The sequence below is a fragment of the Musa acuminata genome, chromosome BXJ2-9, assembly GCF_036884655.1.
Source record: "Musa acuminata AAA Group cultivar baxijiao chromosome BXJ2-9, Cavendish_Baxijiao_AAA, whole genome shotgun sequence".
NCBI classification, from domain to species: domain Eukaryota; kingdom Viridiplantae; phylum Streptophyta; class Magnoliopsida; order Zingiberales; family Musaceae; genus Musa; species Musa acuminata.
Window position 1 is genome coordinate 43,616,044 of NC_088346.1, and position 16,657 is coordinate 43,632,700.

The 16,657-nt window shown below is 42.5% G+C and overlaps 2 protein-coding genes and 1 long non-coding RNA gene across 5 annotated transcripts; 2 read left to right on the top strand and 1 right to left on the bottom strand.

Moving 5' to 3' along the window:
• Positions 1-4,089: 4,089 nt before the first annotated feature.
• LOC135623512 (mitogen-activated protein kinase kinase 5-like) lies at positions 4,090-5,257 on the top strand. Its single transcript, XM_065126570.1, has one exon. It carries the CDS (start codon positions 4,185-4,187, stop codon positions 5,172-5,174), a length of 990 nt encoding a protein of 329 aa, XP_064982642.1. The 5' UTR covers positions 4,090-4,184; the 3' UTR covers positions 5,175-5,257.
• Positions 5,258-6,823: 1,566 nt separating this feature from the next.
• Positions 6,824-14,908, top strand: LOC135623513 (uncharacterized). 3 transcript variants are annotated; one of them, XR_010491421.1, is made up of 3 exons: positions 6,824-7,135; positions 10,886-12,091; positions 14,692-14,908. It is a non-coding gene; the product is annotated as an uncharacterized LOC135623513 (long non-coding RNA). The 3 variants fall into 3 exon arrangements; XR_010491420.1 differs by lacking the exon at positions 14,692-14,908 and adding an exon at positions 13,894-14,345; XR_010491422.1 differs by lacking the exon at positions 14,692-14,908 and adding an exon at positions 13,101-13,878.
• Positions 14,909-14,915: 7 nt separating this feature from the next.
• LOC135622061 (zinc finger protein 2-like) lies at positions 14,916-15,278 on the bottom strand. Its single transcript, XM_065123697.1, has one exon. It carries the CDS (start codon positions 15,276-15,278, stop codon positions 14,916-14,918), a length of 363 nt encoding a protein of 120 aa, XP_064979769.1.
• Positions 15,279-16,657: the final 1,379 nt, after the last annotated feature.

The window sequence follows — 16,657 nt, forward strand, 5'->3', positions numbered from 1 at the left end:
AGGCAGAGCAATGCACAGCTTGTTCAGCAGATCAGAGTAGTCCAAGGGGATGGTGGTCTCCGAAACGAAGAGAGATGTTGCTCCAACGGGACAGTTATCTAGGAGGGATAAGTCTCGGCACTCCAGAGGGAGAATCATGTGAGACGGACTTCACATGTTGAGGAGGAGTACCTCACAAACAACAACTTCACGAAACTCGATGGACTGAGCAAGCGGCGAGGAGTTGTCGCATGATCTCGCTCGAGAGAATGCATTGGTGGATGCATTGCGAGATCAAGTGGGGGAGCAACCTGAAGCAACTTAAATGAAGGCACACTTAGAGTCGATATGGAGATCGGACTCAAGGGAGGGCTGACCCGTGGAATGGAGGGCGCGAGGGCCACCATCGACTCAATGCAAAAACGAGGAGCGGAGCAACTTGGGTGTAACTTGGCGAAGTACCCAAGCCGCATGAAGGGAGCCAGCAGAGAAGTTGGAACATGGAGCAGAAGCACAGTGCTTTCCTTAGACAGAGGTCAAAGACATGAACTCTTGCAGAGGCAAGGGTAGGATCATGTTGTTCTATGGATCCTTCATTCTGACGGAGCGGACTCATCTTGCATGGTGCCAAAGACGAAGGGAGCTTCTGGGCACATGCACCTTATCTCGGAGGAGCATTTGATGGAGGAACTAAGGCGACTCAATTTGCGGAGGTGAAGTTGGGTTCAGAAGGGCCTTAGCACAGGGCAAGGGGACGCAGATGCGGGTACTCTTGAAGAATATGCCACAGTGTTGCCATTTGAGTTGCTATGAAGGAAGCAGTGCGTAGCGAAGATTGTGCTGGTAGGGGCAGAGGCCCAGGATCCAGACAATGGTGCACAGATTACAGTGAAGTCGGTGGACTTTGAGAGCTACTAGGCGACGGACTGTCCTAGAGCGGTGCTTCATCTAGGTGTGACCCAGGAGTGGGTGGATGAAGGTCGATTGTCAAAGGAGCAAACAAAATCGAAGGTGGAAGGGACCCTGCGATGTATTGGCAGAGGCCACACATGGAGGGTTCACAATTCGAGTTTATTCCACAAGGATCAGAATGCAATGGAGATGTCACCAGGAGGCGACATGGTGCAGCGGATCGTGGTGGAACAGTTCGTGGCAATGCGATACACACAATCCGTCCCGTGAGGGATGAGATCATATGGAGGTATGATCGGGAGCTACTGGGAGCTCCGCTTTGGTGAACAACACGACGACAAGAAGGGCTATGGATTCAAGGAGTGAAGGCCATGGTACCGCAAAGGCGGGTCTTCCGGGCGTGCACCGAATTTTGCATCGGATGAAAACCTTGGTCATCAGCATATGGGGGCTGGGTTCCACCAAGGGAAAAGTTCGAATGCAAGTACCAGTGAGTTCCATGGGAGGGACTTGATCATGCAGAGGTATGATCGAAGCAGCTGGAGAGTTGGACTGCTCCAGAGCTCATATTCGCTTAAGGGAGCCCGACAAGTCAGAGGACAAGGTCGAGTAAGCGAACGTTGCTACCAAGGAAGCTAAGGAGAACAGAATCGGTGCAAACTCTACAACGTGATGGCAGAGGCCATGCATGGGAGTTGCAGTCTGTCTTTCCATCGACCAAACGGACTGCTTGGAGAACACAGAGGTGTTGAAGCAGGGGGTCAAAAGGGGCGAGGAAGCGACGATGAGTCCAGAGGGACTTAGCTACCCAAAAATCAAGCATCAGTTAGAATGGAGGTGGACTCAGAGATGTGCCACGGAGACATCTCTACTGATTGTGAAGAAAAGGGATACAGAGGCGAGGCGGCGGATAGTAGGGCCATGGGCATGGCAGCGCCATGGTACCGCAGAGGCGGGACTTCCGTGCAAGTTATTGATCCCTTTCTCTCACGGAGGGAGAGCGCTTGGTCGTGAAAGGGGCCGAGGAGGTGGAGCATGCAGAGGCAATCTCCAAGTACCGAGACAAGGCTGAAGGACAGAGGCCAAGAAACTTCGTAAGACCGGTGTCAACAAGTTTCTCATCAAGATAGCCGTAAGTGAAGGACTTCGGGTCATGCAAGAGTGCACGACCAAGGAACGAAGCAGGCAGTACGCGGTGCTGTACCTTTGCTACTCAGTGGAGTAGGCAGCAGGGTTGATGGAGAAGACGATACAATCCCAGAGGCGACCTCATCTATCAGAGAATTACTCCAAGTTGGGGTGAAAACTTCCTGCATTCCAGAAGTTCAATGGCTTTGAGAAGGTGAATCACAGTAGCTAACTCAACGCAAGGAGTGCAAACACTTCAAGTGCTTCAGAAGTGTGAGCAAAGAGCAGGCGAAGACTAGTAACCAGCTCGATGCATGAAGTACAACCTCGAGGAGGTGGGCGAAGTCAAAATAACCTTTGCCTTCTCAACTCTTAAGAGAATGGGCGAAACCGAGTACCCCAGTTCTCTTATCTATCTTGCAGAGGAGCTCTGCACAAGTTCAAAGACCCTTCGAAGATAATGGAAGACAATAGTTGTCAAATCCTCACCAACGGTGATCAGTGCTACTGAGAGTAGATTGTCCGCTTCATTTCCCAACGAAATGCCAATCGAAAGCGGAAGTGATGCGAACCTACTTGGATGTGACAACTAACTGAAAGAAGAGTCAATGAGCAGATTTTGTGGAGGAAGGACCCAAAACTTCAGAAGTTTGCGAGACGATGCTCGTTAAAGCTCCAACAAGCATCCATCCAGTTCAAGCAGCATGTGGAATTTTTAAGAGACTGGCGCAGTAAGGATGGTCTTTTCCTTCATCTGGCGGATCCGCAGGAATCAACAAGGATCAACACAACTCAGCCAACCCCCCCCCAACAGAGTCAGAGTCATTGGTGAGTTGTAGCAGCATGGCGGATTAAATGGTCGACTACTCAAAAACAGCAGCGTAGAGCAGCTGGGAGCTAGGAGGCGCATTGCAGCCGGAGCGGAAGATTGAAGACTCAGCAAAGGCGAAGAGTTGCAGTGTTCACAAAGGCTTCGACGAGGACGTCGAAGGGATAAGTGGGGGAGAATGTAACGGACAAACTTCTAAATAAGATGTTGGATGTAATGCTTATGTCTGTCCGTTGTCTTTTGGCATGTTCATGCCTTGTACAGCAGGTAGAGGGGCGGCCAAAGGCTTATAAGTCCCATTTTAGTTGGGTTGGTGGTCTTTTTAGGCTTGTAAATAAAGGTTGTGTCATGTGGACACGTGCGAGAGCTTTTCGGTCTGTAATGGACCATTTTACCCTTTGTTGTGCAACTATTCAGAGCTTGTAAAGTCTGTTTGTAATTTGCATTGTCTATAAAGTGTTTTTCGGACATGTTTGCTTGTGGATCCCGATTGAGGCGTTCTCTTTAACCCGTTCTCTCTTTTGTTGGTCCTAAGGGACAATGGGAGGCTTCGGGGAGACTGACCTTTGCGGACGGACGCGCGAGGGTGCCGCACGCCTTAGGCAAAACCAGCTAAGGCCGTGACAGGAAGCCGAATTAAAAATGAAATTATGGCTCCTAAAATTGCCTGACTCAGACAATGAAAACCCATAAGCACAGAAACGAGCAATATACCAGAGAAAACTAAGCATGAGATCAAATTATTGCATTGCAATATGAAGGTAGAGAGGGAAGTTGATAACCTGTTCTTTAAGTTTGTCCGCTGACCCGACTTGTGTTTGCTCGATTGACAAGCCGGGGAAATGCCATGTTTGACGGGGCGGGGCGGGGCTTCTGCTCGGTCTTCCTCATGGTTTGATGCGGTCTTGAGAGTCAACACAATAGATAGCTGAACCAGGTCAACCTGGGAAGCTCCTGCCCCGTAAAGGAATGCAAGGAAGCTTGTGAATGTATGGCAATGATATATATCAAGGGATATTATCACAACAGTATTATAGGATTCCATACCTAATACCTTGGAAGTGGAAGTCTCAGGGAGAAGCTTCACGTTTCCGCACTCTGTTTTCTACTTCGCCGACTTCCCTTCACCTCTCGCTAATCTCTTTCTCGCCCAGTTGGAGCTGTTTGAGACGACGACGAATACGAAGCTACCACACACCACGCCGCGATTTCTCCACACGCTCTCCTTCCAAGAACTCTCCCAAGAAAGACCCAACAAATCCCCGGTCTAATTCCATTGGGTATATTATTTGCCCCCAGTCGCGAGCTCCTCCCTCAAAAGCCGAGACCGAGAACCATGAGACCCGGACCGTCCCGGTCGAGCCAGACCGCACCGCAGAATCGCCCCCGCCGCCAACTGGGCCTATCTCTACCCCTCCCCCAGCGCGACGCCTCCTTCGCCGTCCCCCTCCCCCTCCCCCCGCACTCCGCCGGCGCCGACCTGGTCCCCGCGCTCGCCGACCTCGAGCGCGTCCGCCGCGTCGGCAGTGGCAGCGGCGGCACGGTGTGGATGGTCCGGCACCGCCCCACCGGCCGTGTCTACGCGCTGAAGGTGATCCACGGTCGCCACGACGACGACGTCCGCCGCCAGATGCGCCGCGAGATCGAGATCCTCCGCGCCGCTGACAGCCCCTCCGTGGTGCGGTGCCACGGGTTCTACGACCGCGGGGGGGAGATCCAGATCCTGCTGGAATACATGGATGGCGGGTCGCTGGAGAGCCGCCGTTTCGCCTCCGAGGTGCAGCTGGCCGCCGTGGCGCGGCAGGTCCTGGTGGGGCTGGCCGACCTCCACGGCCGCCGGATCGTGCACCGCGACATCAAGCCGTCCAACTTGCTCGTTAACGGCGCCGGGGAGGTCAAGATTGCCGACTTCGGGGTCGGCCGGATCCTGGCGCAGACGATGGACCCCTGCAACTCCGCGGTAGGTACGATCGCCTACATGAGCCCCGAGCGGATCAACACCGACCCCAACGAGGGCGCCTACGACGGCCGGGCGGGCGACATATGGGGCTTCGGCGTCAGCGTCCTCGAGTTCTACCTGGGTCGGTTTCCATTCGGGGAGCTGCTGCGGAGCCAGGGGGCCTGGGCGAGCCTCATGGTGGCCATCTGCTACGCTCCGCCACTCGAGGCGCCGTCCACCGCCTCGCCGGAGTTCCGTAGCTTCGTCGCCTCGTGCCTGCAGAAGGAGCCCGAGCGTCGACTCACGGCGGCGCAGCTCCTCCGGCACCCTTTCATTGCCCGGGCGGCGGCCGCCCCTCCGGATATATCGCAACTTAGACTTAGGTAGACCGATAAAGATGTTGTTTTCATGTGTCTTTTTGCGAAAATGATAAAATAAAAATAAAATAAAAAAACGCGTGTTGATTTGTATGTTTTTGACGTATACTTTTATTTTTTTTGAAGCATGTGAACTTAAAAAAAAAAAATCTGAGTATAGGAGAGCTGACAAAGATACGAGTCATTGATTTTTATACTCCTCAATTAATATGAGATTAAATAATCTTATCAGATGTATAATAAATAAAATATAATTTTATATTAATCAAAGAAATATAAAGAATAAAAGGTAATATACTCACAAAGGTATTTTTTGAGACATTAGTTTTTCATATATTTAACATATTATATCTATCGAGACGTACTAAAATGATACGTACGTAATCAAATTTTTATTATTTTTAGATTTTTTCAAGATATAAGTAGTGAATAAGAATTATTTTTCATATATTTTTTATTGAAATTTGATTTGGTCATCTTTTAATTTAGGATCTATTATTGGATGATTGTTCTAACTCGATGAAATTATTCGGGTGCATTTGAAAGTGCCGATTTGTTTCTAGCAAACATTTGTAATTACACGACTTAGCTAAGTTTATTACTCTTACTTTCTAAAATGCAACTCCATATTTATACCAATACAATGGGGGTTTTGAGGACAAAAGTGTTATCTAAAAATGACATTTTATATCATAAAAATGCTACATTTAGATAATAAAAAATAAAATTATGAAGGGTAAATTCTTGGAAAATTTTATTTTTTTTGTTTTTATGGAAATACCCCCCCTATTTTTAAATTTGGAATATTCTTTGTCTTCCCTTTTCTTGTGGATATAGTATAAGATGACTCAGTCTAATTATAGTATTTTTTTAAATAATATTAAAAAATGATAACATAAAAAATACTATAATATATTATTTTTATATAAATAAAAAATACTCAATTTATATTATTTTTGCACTACATTATAGTGTTTTCAGCAATATTAGAAAATATTATAGCGCAATATAAATATACTGTAATATGGTGTTTTGTATTACTTTATAGTGTTTTTCTAATATTATTAAAACTATTGTAATGAATTATAAAAATATGATAATTAGATCGATTTACTCAATAGACGAGTCTATTAAAATAATAATAATTAAGGGTATTTTAAGGTATTAGAGAAAAACATATTGTTAGATAATTCTAAAAACAAGAGCTTTTTTTTTTGGACAAATTCATAATTTTTTTTCAGAAATTCACCCAATTATAGACCCTAAGGATCCCTTCTTCATGTTAATTTCTGGTCAAACCATATGTGAGCTAAAGTTGACTTGAAAAAAATGTCTCTGTAAATTATATATTCCTATATATGCGAAGCTTATGAATATATATTTATTTCAAAATTTAAAGTAAGTTGTTAATATTCATCTAATAAATTCATATTAATTACTTTTAGTGATGATTATTACTAAATTATAAACTAAAAAATAATACTTAAAACACTTTTAATTATTTCATCAAGTTTTTTATCATTCACGTTTTTAAATAAATAGGAAAACCATTTATATAAACATTTAATATTTTTTGAAGGAATATACATGAAAATTTGAAGTTCCAGGGGCAAATTCGACATTTCATTGTTTTGAAGGGACATGTAAGGGCGAGGAGAAGGGCGAGGAGTAGGGCGAAGAAGTGGCGATGGAATCGGCGGCTGAGGCAGCGAGGAACGCGAAGGAGACGCTGGAGCTGGCGTTCCAGATGTCGAACATCTTGGAGACGGGCCTTGACCGCCACACCCTCTCCCTCCTCATCGCGCTCTGCGACCGCGGTGTCAACCCTGAGGCCCTCGCGGCCCTCGTCCGCGAACTCTCCCCCGCGCCGCGCGCTACGCCACCAGACCCCTCCACCACCACCAACTCCTCCTCCTCGTCTCGTCCGAATACGGTCCACCATTAGGTGGGTCCTCTTGCCTCCACCCCGAGGTAGTAGCTTTTTTAATTTGCTTTCTCCGTGTGCTAGGGTTTAGCTGTCTCTAAGATTAAGTGCTTTCACTGACTTCTTATGGTTACGAATCAAACTTTATGAGGTTAATTGACCTTAGACTTTGGGTTTTCACTCGAAAGGTGGGATCTTGATGTTCATATTTTGCGTTGACATCCTTGAGACTGTAATTTCATAAAATGAAAAGAAAATTCTAATTTCTGTACTTTCATGAAGCTTTAAGCTTAAAGATTTAGTGTCTCAGAGTTGCTACGTGATCTTGATATACGCAGATAGATTTGCATCATGTTTAATGCTTAAGAAATTTAGTGGTAATCGTCTCCATCTGACTCAGAATCAGGGGAGAAGTTGGTGCCACATATTCTCCATCGTCTTCTTCTTCATAATCGTTGACGAAGAACATCAGAGAAATGAAGTCGTGGTAGATTGTCTCACTTTTGTGCCGTATTGTTAAAAGTGACGCATCTAACAAGAGATTCTCAAGTTCACGAAGGAAAAAAGAAGACATTTCTAATAATCAACTAGAGAATTAAACAGCTAAATAAACAAACTTCATTGCACAAAAAATAAAAAGAACTTTCAGAAAATAGCTTTTAGGTTTATGATCCTTTCATGTATATTAGAGCATGAACCACCAGGGAAGAGATCTAAAACTCTCAAAATAGTAATGTTAGTTATAGAATAACTTGTCTAACCTACACTATACCCAGATTGTGACTTTATGTTAACAATTTGATGTAAAGCAGATCCTTTTTTATCTGCTAAATTAGTTACAAAATATAATAGTGAAAGAGGCGTGGCTGGGGAGGAGGCTTGGTTGGCTTTCGAATTTCTTGACTTTGATTATGAGAGTCTAGGGAAAGAGTTTCTTTTACTCCCATTCCTATAAGGATTGAGTTCTCCACCCTCTTTAAAAGTTGGATAGATCCATCCTCCTTATCCAAGACCACATTGGACACCTTTAGCTGAGGGATAGCTGTATCAAGCTGGATATAACTTTCACATTTTTGCAGACTCTTGTGTACTGAAATCTGCTGGATTGATGCGTTGAGACGCTGTACCAAGTGGTCCAAAGCTGAATCATGGTGAATGGGTTCATATTTAATCTCTTTTAATGTTTAAGAAGGCCAATATGTGCTCACCAGTGATTTAAAAAGCGCTAGGCGTCAAAAGGCGTCAAGGTCCACAAACGCCCGAGGCGCTAGGCGCTCGCCCGAGCGAAGCGAGGCACTAAATTATAAAAAAATATAATATAATTATAAAAAAAATATAATATAATTATTTAAAATTATCTAAATTATAAAAATGTATAATATAATTATAACAATAATTTCAAATAAATAAAAATTAACAACATTAAAATCAAAATAATATATTATTAATCTATTAACAGAAAATTAATCATTTCAAAATTCAAATAAACTTAATATTAAGAGTATACTGAGCCTGATGGAGAAATGAGGAAGCGGCGGCGGCGGCGGCAGCAGCGGCGAGCGGCGACGGCGACAACAGCAGCAGCGAGCGGCGGCAGCGAGCAGCAGCAGCGAGCGGCGGCAACGACAGCGGGAAAGGGAAAGGGAGCGGAAGGAGCGAGCAGCGGGAAGGCTCGCGGGAGGGCTCGCAGGAGGCGAGAGGGCTCGCGGGAGGCGTGAGCAGCGGGAGGGCTCGAGGGAGGCGCGAGCAACGGGAAGGCTCGCGGGAGGGCTCGCAGGCGACGCGAGCAGCGAGAGGGCTCGCGGGAGGCGCGAGCAGCGAGAGGGCTCGCGGGATGCGCGAGCAGCGGGAAGGCTCGCGGGAGGCACGAGCAGCGACAGCGGCAGCGGGAGCAGCGGTAGCGAGCGACGAGATCGCGATCGCGATCGAGAGCGGCAGCGGCAGCAGGTTAGTGTTGGGTTAGGGTTAGGGTTAGGGTTGGGGTTATATCGGTTTAGTTGGTTCGATTGAACCAACTAACAATCGAACCAGACCTAAAATTCTGGTTCGGTCGCCTTGGTTTACCCATACGCTCGCCCGAAGCGCCCAGCGCTTGGGCTCGGGCGAGCGCCCAGGCGGCGCCTGTTTGAAGCGCGCCGCCTGGGACATTAGCGAGGCGCTCGGGCCTCGCCTCGCCTCGCCCGAGCGCCTTTTGCAATCACTGGTGCTCACACCCATATAGTGATCCATGCTTCCCTTTTCATTCCCAAGTCAACTTTGTGGGAAATTTACCATCAAGAAGTGATGTAGGGGAATAGTATGTAAAGAGGAACTCAGATCATAATGATGACTTGACCAACACTCACCTTTTATTCTCAACTAGTTGGATGGTATTTCCCAACCCTTTGGATCAGCTACATGGTACTTTTCCAGTCATATGCCCATTGACAGATGTGATTGTTTTTATTTTGTGATGCTTTTTGACCGAGCCTTTCTCTCTCTCTCTCTCTCAAGATCTGGTTTCCAATGCATCTTTGATTTGCATACTCTTAAAGGAAGACTCAGAGTAGTTTCTGGTGTAAAAAAAAGGAAAAAACTGTGTGGGAATTGTAATGACTGAAGCTTTGACTTTTTTTTCTTTGTTTCACATACTGGATGATTTTACATTATTTCACCCTCCTTTGTTGGAGTTGGTATTTATTTAAACAGATTCAGGATTTAGGCTCATTCTCAGACAATGTCATACTCTCTTTGCTTGAAAACTCACTCAAAATTTTGACATAGAATTGATATTGGTAACAACAGTTATCATTGCTTTCTGGTTTTAGTTACATGTTTACCAAATACAATTTTTTTTGGCATTGCGTTATTTCATAAAGCATTCGATCAGCTTTCCAAAGTTTTTTTTTGAAACATCTTGGACAATTCTTAGATGCAATATCTGTTTTATGATGTTTGTCACAACTCTTATGGCTGACTAATATACCAGATCATTATCTAACTCCATACAAAAGGATGAAATGTTTCAAGGTGTTTGGACTTGTTTTAAGACTTAAGTTGCCTTTCATTTTTAGCATGTGAATTAAAACTACCATGTTGATGAAATTCAAGATGCCTCCCTCATATCTGTATTTAGTGTTAAAAACTGTCAGTTACTCCTTCACTGACAAAGTTCAACCTCTGCCAATCATAAAAATACTCCACATAAGGTAAACTTTTAAAGCCACCAGTAAACTTGCAATCCATTTAGCTAACAGCCAATATTTTCGTTCGCATTGGCCTGTGGAAAGAAAGTCAACATGCATTCATATGCCATATGTACTTGTTAAGGTCTGTTAGTTCCTGTTTTTCAGCCTAACATCTGAACATTTGATGATAGAATCATATTTGCAGGTCTGATATGTTTAGTTTTTTCTAGATTATGCTGTTTGAATTTCTTCTCTAGCTTTTGCTGTTATTTCTTTGGGATTGCTTAGATCTTAAAAGTGGTTTCAAATCCAGTTTTACATGTGTTTCTGGTGGGGTACTTAGCTTGATTGACACATGGATGTTCTTTTCTTTTAAGTTTTTGAATTTTCTTTTTATAAATAGATTTCAGGGCATAATATGGGCAGACATTTAGTTACTGTGAGAGAATTAATCTTTTCCTCCTCTTCGCGAAGTAACCATAGGATAAATAACTTTAAATGCCAGATACTATGCTAGTTTAATTAAATGAACATTCTTATCTATGCAAAAAGTTGTCGTAACACATTATAATGAAACCTGCAAGTCCAGTTGATAACTATTTTTCTAACTTGAAGTGCCAATTGAAGCAGGTCTAGAAGCTTGCAGCATTGTTTCTGCCATCTGAGACTGAGGATTCTGTCACAAATTTGTTACCATGAAGAGATTTGAGAAAAAGGAAGGTCTTAAAAAATTTAAGGTTATCTTTGTGCAGGAAAATTATTATCCATGCTTGTAAACAAATTGTTGTGTGAAAAATGTAATAGTTTGAGGCATTACCTTGTCTTGTCTACTTTTTCCACCTTGTTTGATTGCTATATGTTGTATTAGGTTCATAGCTATGTCCCCAAAAGTTGATTGGTTGTGTACCCATAACTTGGTTTACTTTCTTTTCATTTGCATGCCTTCCTTTTTTAAACTCATGTCAATGCCCCTGTTGCCATTGAGAAACCAAGAAATTAGTTCCACTAGTAGTAGATGTCTCTGGTCTTACAATCCAGTCAAAATTTATTCTGGTTGCAGTATTATTAGAAACAATGGATTATTTTTGCTTGTGAAGCCATTCAAAGCTTAAACAGAACATGATTGTTTGAAATAATCCTTGACTCCGTATTACTTGTGAATCTGCATACATGTTTGTATATATGATCTTTTTATGTTACCTCATTAATGTTATTTTACATTTAGTACATGTGTATGTATGTATATATGTAATATATGTATATATGTATATGTGTTTGTGCATATATGCCTGTGTATATATATATATATATATATCATGGAACGATTCCAACATGGTTTTATTGTCATTATATTGGGCCGGGCTTTATTGGCCCAAAGGCTCCTTTTGTGGTCGGCTTCTCCTATGAACGGAAAGAAAAAAGCTTTCTCTCGCTTCCCCCACTTTCCATCATCGCCTTCCTTCTTCTTCTTCTTCATCTCTCCACTTTGGAACCCTAGCATGACGGCGACAAGAAATTCGAGCCAGCGGCCTTGCCGTCCAGAGTCGGCCGGGAGCATCGAAGGAGAAGAGCCCCGAGGCCGCTGCACGCTTCCCTACCGTCACTCCCCTCTCCAGGTGCTGCCTCCGCTTCCTGAAGTTAGAGTGCATCAAGGACTGCCTCCTCCACCCCCAGGAGGAGAAGAACGAGTCCAAGGTCGACGACCTTCGGTGGTCGCCCGTGAGCGTCGGGAGCCTGGAGGAGCTCATCGGCGAGAGCCACCCCATCATCTCTTCGTCGTGTGGGTCGGAGTACCATCATCTCGAACGGGGTTGCTCCATCCTAGTGCACAACAAGGTCAGTTTTTGTTTTTTGTTTTCTGTTTTTTCGATCAACTTGCTGTTTGGAGAGTTTGGGGTTTGCATGGGGATAAGAGCGGTGGTTGGTTACCTTTATTAACTTAACTTGCTAGCCTTTGTTAACTTAGTAATCATATGATATCTAGAGACAGCTACTTCTAATGTGGTACACATCCTATCAAACCTTTGTGACCAAAGCTATATGATAGCTAACAACATACAACAACCAAAGGGTGGAAACAATTGACATGACAAGGTAATACGTCAAACTACTGCATTTTCACACAACAATTCGTTTACAAGCATGGATAGTAGGTTTTTGGCACAATAATAACTTCAACTCTATCAGACCAAATCTCACCATGGTAGGTACTCATGTTCTTTCTTTGGGACTAACAATTTCTGCACCAGAATCCTCAATCTCTGAGATGGCATAAACGTTTATGGCTGCTTCAAGTAGAACTTCAAGTTAGAAAATAGTGATCAACTAGAGTTGCAGATTTTTTTACCCTAAAGGTAACTTTTTGCAAGCATAAAAATGTCCATTTAATTAAACAAGCATAGTATCTGGCTTTTAGAGTTAAGAATCCATTGCCCACTTTGTGAGGAGAAAGAAAAGATTATTTTTTTCGAAGTATTAAATGTATTCCCATATAAGGCCCCTCAAAATTTGTTTATAGACAAAAAAATCGAAATGCCTACAATAAAAACATCCATATGTCAATCAAGCCAAGTAACCCACCAAAAACACATTGAATCTGCTAATGAATGATTGTTCTTCTGGTGTTTTGGCTGCAATGAAAAGAGAATCAGTGATTCGCTGCAGATTTTTTTTTTTAATTTACCTTTGCATATCTAAAATTTATTATGAATATTTCTAGAAAAGTTTATTAGCAAAAAACAGGAGATACATCAGTTTGCTCGTTGGGAAACCTGTGGTCATGCTAATATCTTTGCCTTTCTTACCCTTTGGTCTATGCAAAAGAAGACTCTTCTTCTTGCTTCAGGTAAAATTGCTCACACTATATGAAGTAAAGCAAAGTTGTTCTCAAGGGGCCCTTGATGTCGCATGAGATAAGATGCGACACCTCTTCATCAGGCTTGAGATATTGTTTTTTCTATCTGTAGGTTCCTTTGGTCTCATCTTGGATAGATCTATTGCAATATATGTACTTGAATTTCCCATAATTACATATCATAGACTCGGTAATATCCTCTAGATGAAGATATGAAGGACTTTCTCTAAAGTTGGCATGCTACACAGACTTTGTTTCATTAACTCATTTAGAATGAATTCTTGGTCAGAGCTAATTGAATCTGAATGTTCTTCAGTCATGCATAATTTTTTAATCTAAGTATCATTAAATTACTTCAGTCCAAATTCTACTGTTCATGTTTCACATTGACTTCGGATTGGAAATAGACATAGTTTACTTGTTCCATTTTTCACACACAACACAAGAAGTGAATCACTTTCAACCTTAGTCAAATTTGGAAGTTCTTCTTGGGTTCTTGGTTACATTTCTTTGTAGAACAATTCTGTAGGTAGAGAGAGAGTGATGGCCATTTTTTCATCTGAAACTAGAGTAACATGTAATGTGGACTGTGAACATCAATGATGAGGTTAAGTGAACATCAATGATTTAGGATTAATAATATGAATGTGATGGTGTTAAGTGATTAGAAGTGGGAAAAAGGTCAGCCGCTTGTGTCCTCTTTCATCTTTATTTATGTTCACATCATCATATGATGTGATGGTTGGTCCAAGTATCTAATCTTTTTCTTTCCTTCATGGCACAGTCTCAAGTTCCTTTGGAATATCACACACAGCTCTTTCAATGGTCCATCAGCCAACAATCAGCAAGAAACCTGTTGATAGTGTCATGTACAACAGGAGTGCATTTGGAATCTAAAAAAGAAGGATGAATAACCTGATGTCATATTGCATCTCAAACGGTTGGTAAAACTCATCTGTCAAATCATATATATATATATATATATATATATATGATTTAACGAGTAAGTTTTACCTATCCGAGGATACTTGAGAAGAAGAAGGAAAGCGACAGGAGCAGCTGCAACAGCAATGGAAACAACATCTTATGCAAGAAGAGTTCTCACATTGAAATGAGGTTATCATATGTATCGGTCAATGCTCAATCCGGTATATACTTTTTGATTTCGTATCATTTCAGATGGTACAATAATCCTTATAAGTTCTTAGTCACAATGACAATGTTATATATATATGTATATATATATATATATATATATATATATATATATGTATATATTTATATATGTATATATACATATATACATATATGTATATATATATATATATGTATATATATATATATATGTATATATATATATATAGGGGTAGAGAGAGAGAGACTTTTTTCTTAACTCTGATTATGATGTTTTGGGTTGTAAATAAGAAATCTTATCTTATATGCCGAGATTCATTGGGATTTATGTGAATTAATTCTGATATGTTTATCTAAACACTACATTGGATCATGCATCAATGGCAGTTCAGCAATGTGATATAGTTTGTAAGGGGCTGTATCATATTTGAGCCATGACTCATCGCAGGAAATGGGACGCGGCGCAGATCCAAGAGTCAAGATGGTGCTCCTCTCGTGCCTCGCGACCTAAGCCGCGACATATTGTCTCTCGTGTCAAGCGCCGTTCTCGGGTCGGATCTACACGAAGAGGATCTCGATCCACACCATTAATCATCAAGCTTCATACAAGATCACAAGAGCATACGGACATGAAGAGCTCGAAAAGGCGTAAGGACCGCCACCGGCGCGTCCTCACAGTCTCAAGGACAAGTCGATCTCGTCGCCGAGCCGCACCTTCTCGTCCAATCCGCCATTGTCGTCGGCCGCTCCCTGTTCCCTCCCCTCATGCACGCCAACTCGCGCCGCTGCGTGGCTGGACGACGTCGACCGAGCAGGCCGAGCGGCCGCGGCCGCAGCTGCCGCCAGCTCCCATCTCCGCCTCGTGATGCTCCGCTCCAGCTTGTGGGCGTTCTGGTGCCCTCCCAACGCCTGCGAGCTGTGGAACTTTCGCCGGCAGTAGGTGCACCTGAACATCCTCTCCGGCTCCGGCGGACTCGACGGCTCCAGCCCCAGCTCCAGGTTCAGCTCCTCATCCTTCTTCTCTTCAAACTCCATTGCTCAATCAATGAATGACTCTTGGCGAGAGAGAGAGAGAGAGAGTTATATGGTGTTAGTGAGGGAGAAAGCGAGCATGAATCGAATGGAATATAGAGGACCAAGAGAGACTTATATGGTGTTGATGAGGGACAAAGAAAGCATGGATCGAAGGGGGATATAAAGGAGGAGAGAGAGGTTGTGAGCTTGAATTGATGGTGTCGTCTACCTGGGACTAACAGGGACTTCGAAGTCTTCCCTCATAACCTCAAGATGCTTCCTCCCTCACTTTCAACATGCATGCATGCATGCATGCTACCAGAACATTTCCTTTCATAATTATCACATGCATGTTTCTACATAGAAAAGATTTGATCCTTGATTACTAATAAGATTTAAACGTGTTAAAATATATCTATTTTTCACATGAGATTTAAATGTCATATGGACAAGTCTAACAGAGCTTCTGAAAGACACTTCTCAGTTCACACAACATAAAGTCAAAAGTGTAGCGTAAGACAAAAACAAAAAAAAAACTATGTATCAACACTTCTCAATGTTGATATATAGTTTTTTTTTAATAATATAATTTTTCCCAGGTAAAGGATAAATATTTTTTTTAAAAAAACCTCGATAGTGATGGAGGCTTGGGGGCGATGACGAGGACATGCAAGGAACGACTTCATCTTCCTCGCCTACAATCTATGACAATCGTAAAGTCGATAAGCAGGGGAGGTAGATAGGAAGACACGGCCAACTAATCGACCACTAGTGGAGGTGACAAGAGAATAAAATCATCATTTATTTGTGAAAAAGAGTTTTTTGTGAAATTTTTTAATTTTTTTAATTCTCCCCTAGATAAATTTGAAATTTATATTAAATTATTTGGTGACAATGCTCGCTTGCCCGCCGCATTCCCTCCTTTAAGAGGCCTTTCACCGCAATCTCTATCCATCAAGGAAAAAAAAAAAAAGGTGGATCAATTATTCTACAAATGTCACATTTGTGGAATATCTTTTTCACCCTTTCTCATTTTGTTGTTGACCACATATATTTGTAAGGGGCATTCATATTCCCAAAATAAAGTTGAAAGCTATCCTATGACTTGCACTTAATTCTTTGAGTTATTTATTTGGATGATTTTTTAGAAAATATTTATATTTTCAGTATTTCCCCATTGGTACCTCTTATTTTTTTTATTTTTCAAATAGTTCCCTCAATTTAAAAAATACTTAAATTATGTCTCAAATTTTTTTTTTGTCCATTATAGTGTTTTAGTCATCACAATAAAAATACTATAAAGTCTACCAGAAAACACTATAAATGATTTAAATAGACGTTTAACCTCAATTAAATTAACACAAGAAGCCTAAAAATATGATATTGTAATTGTCTATGAG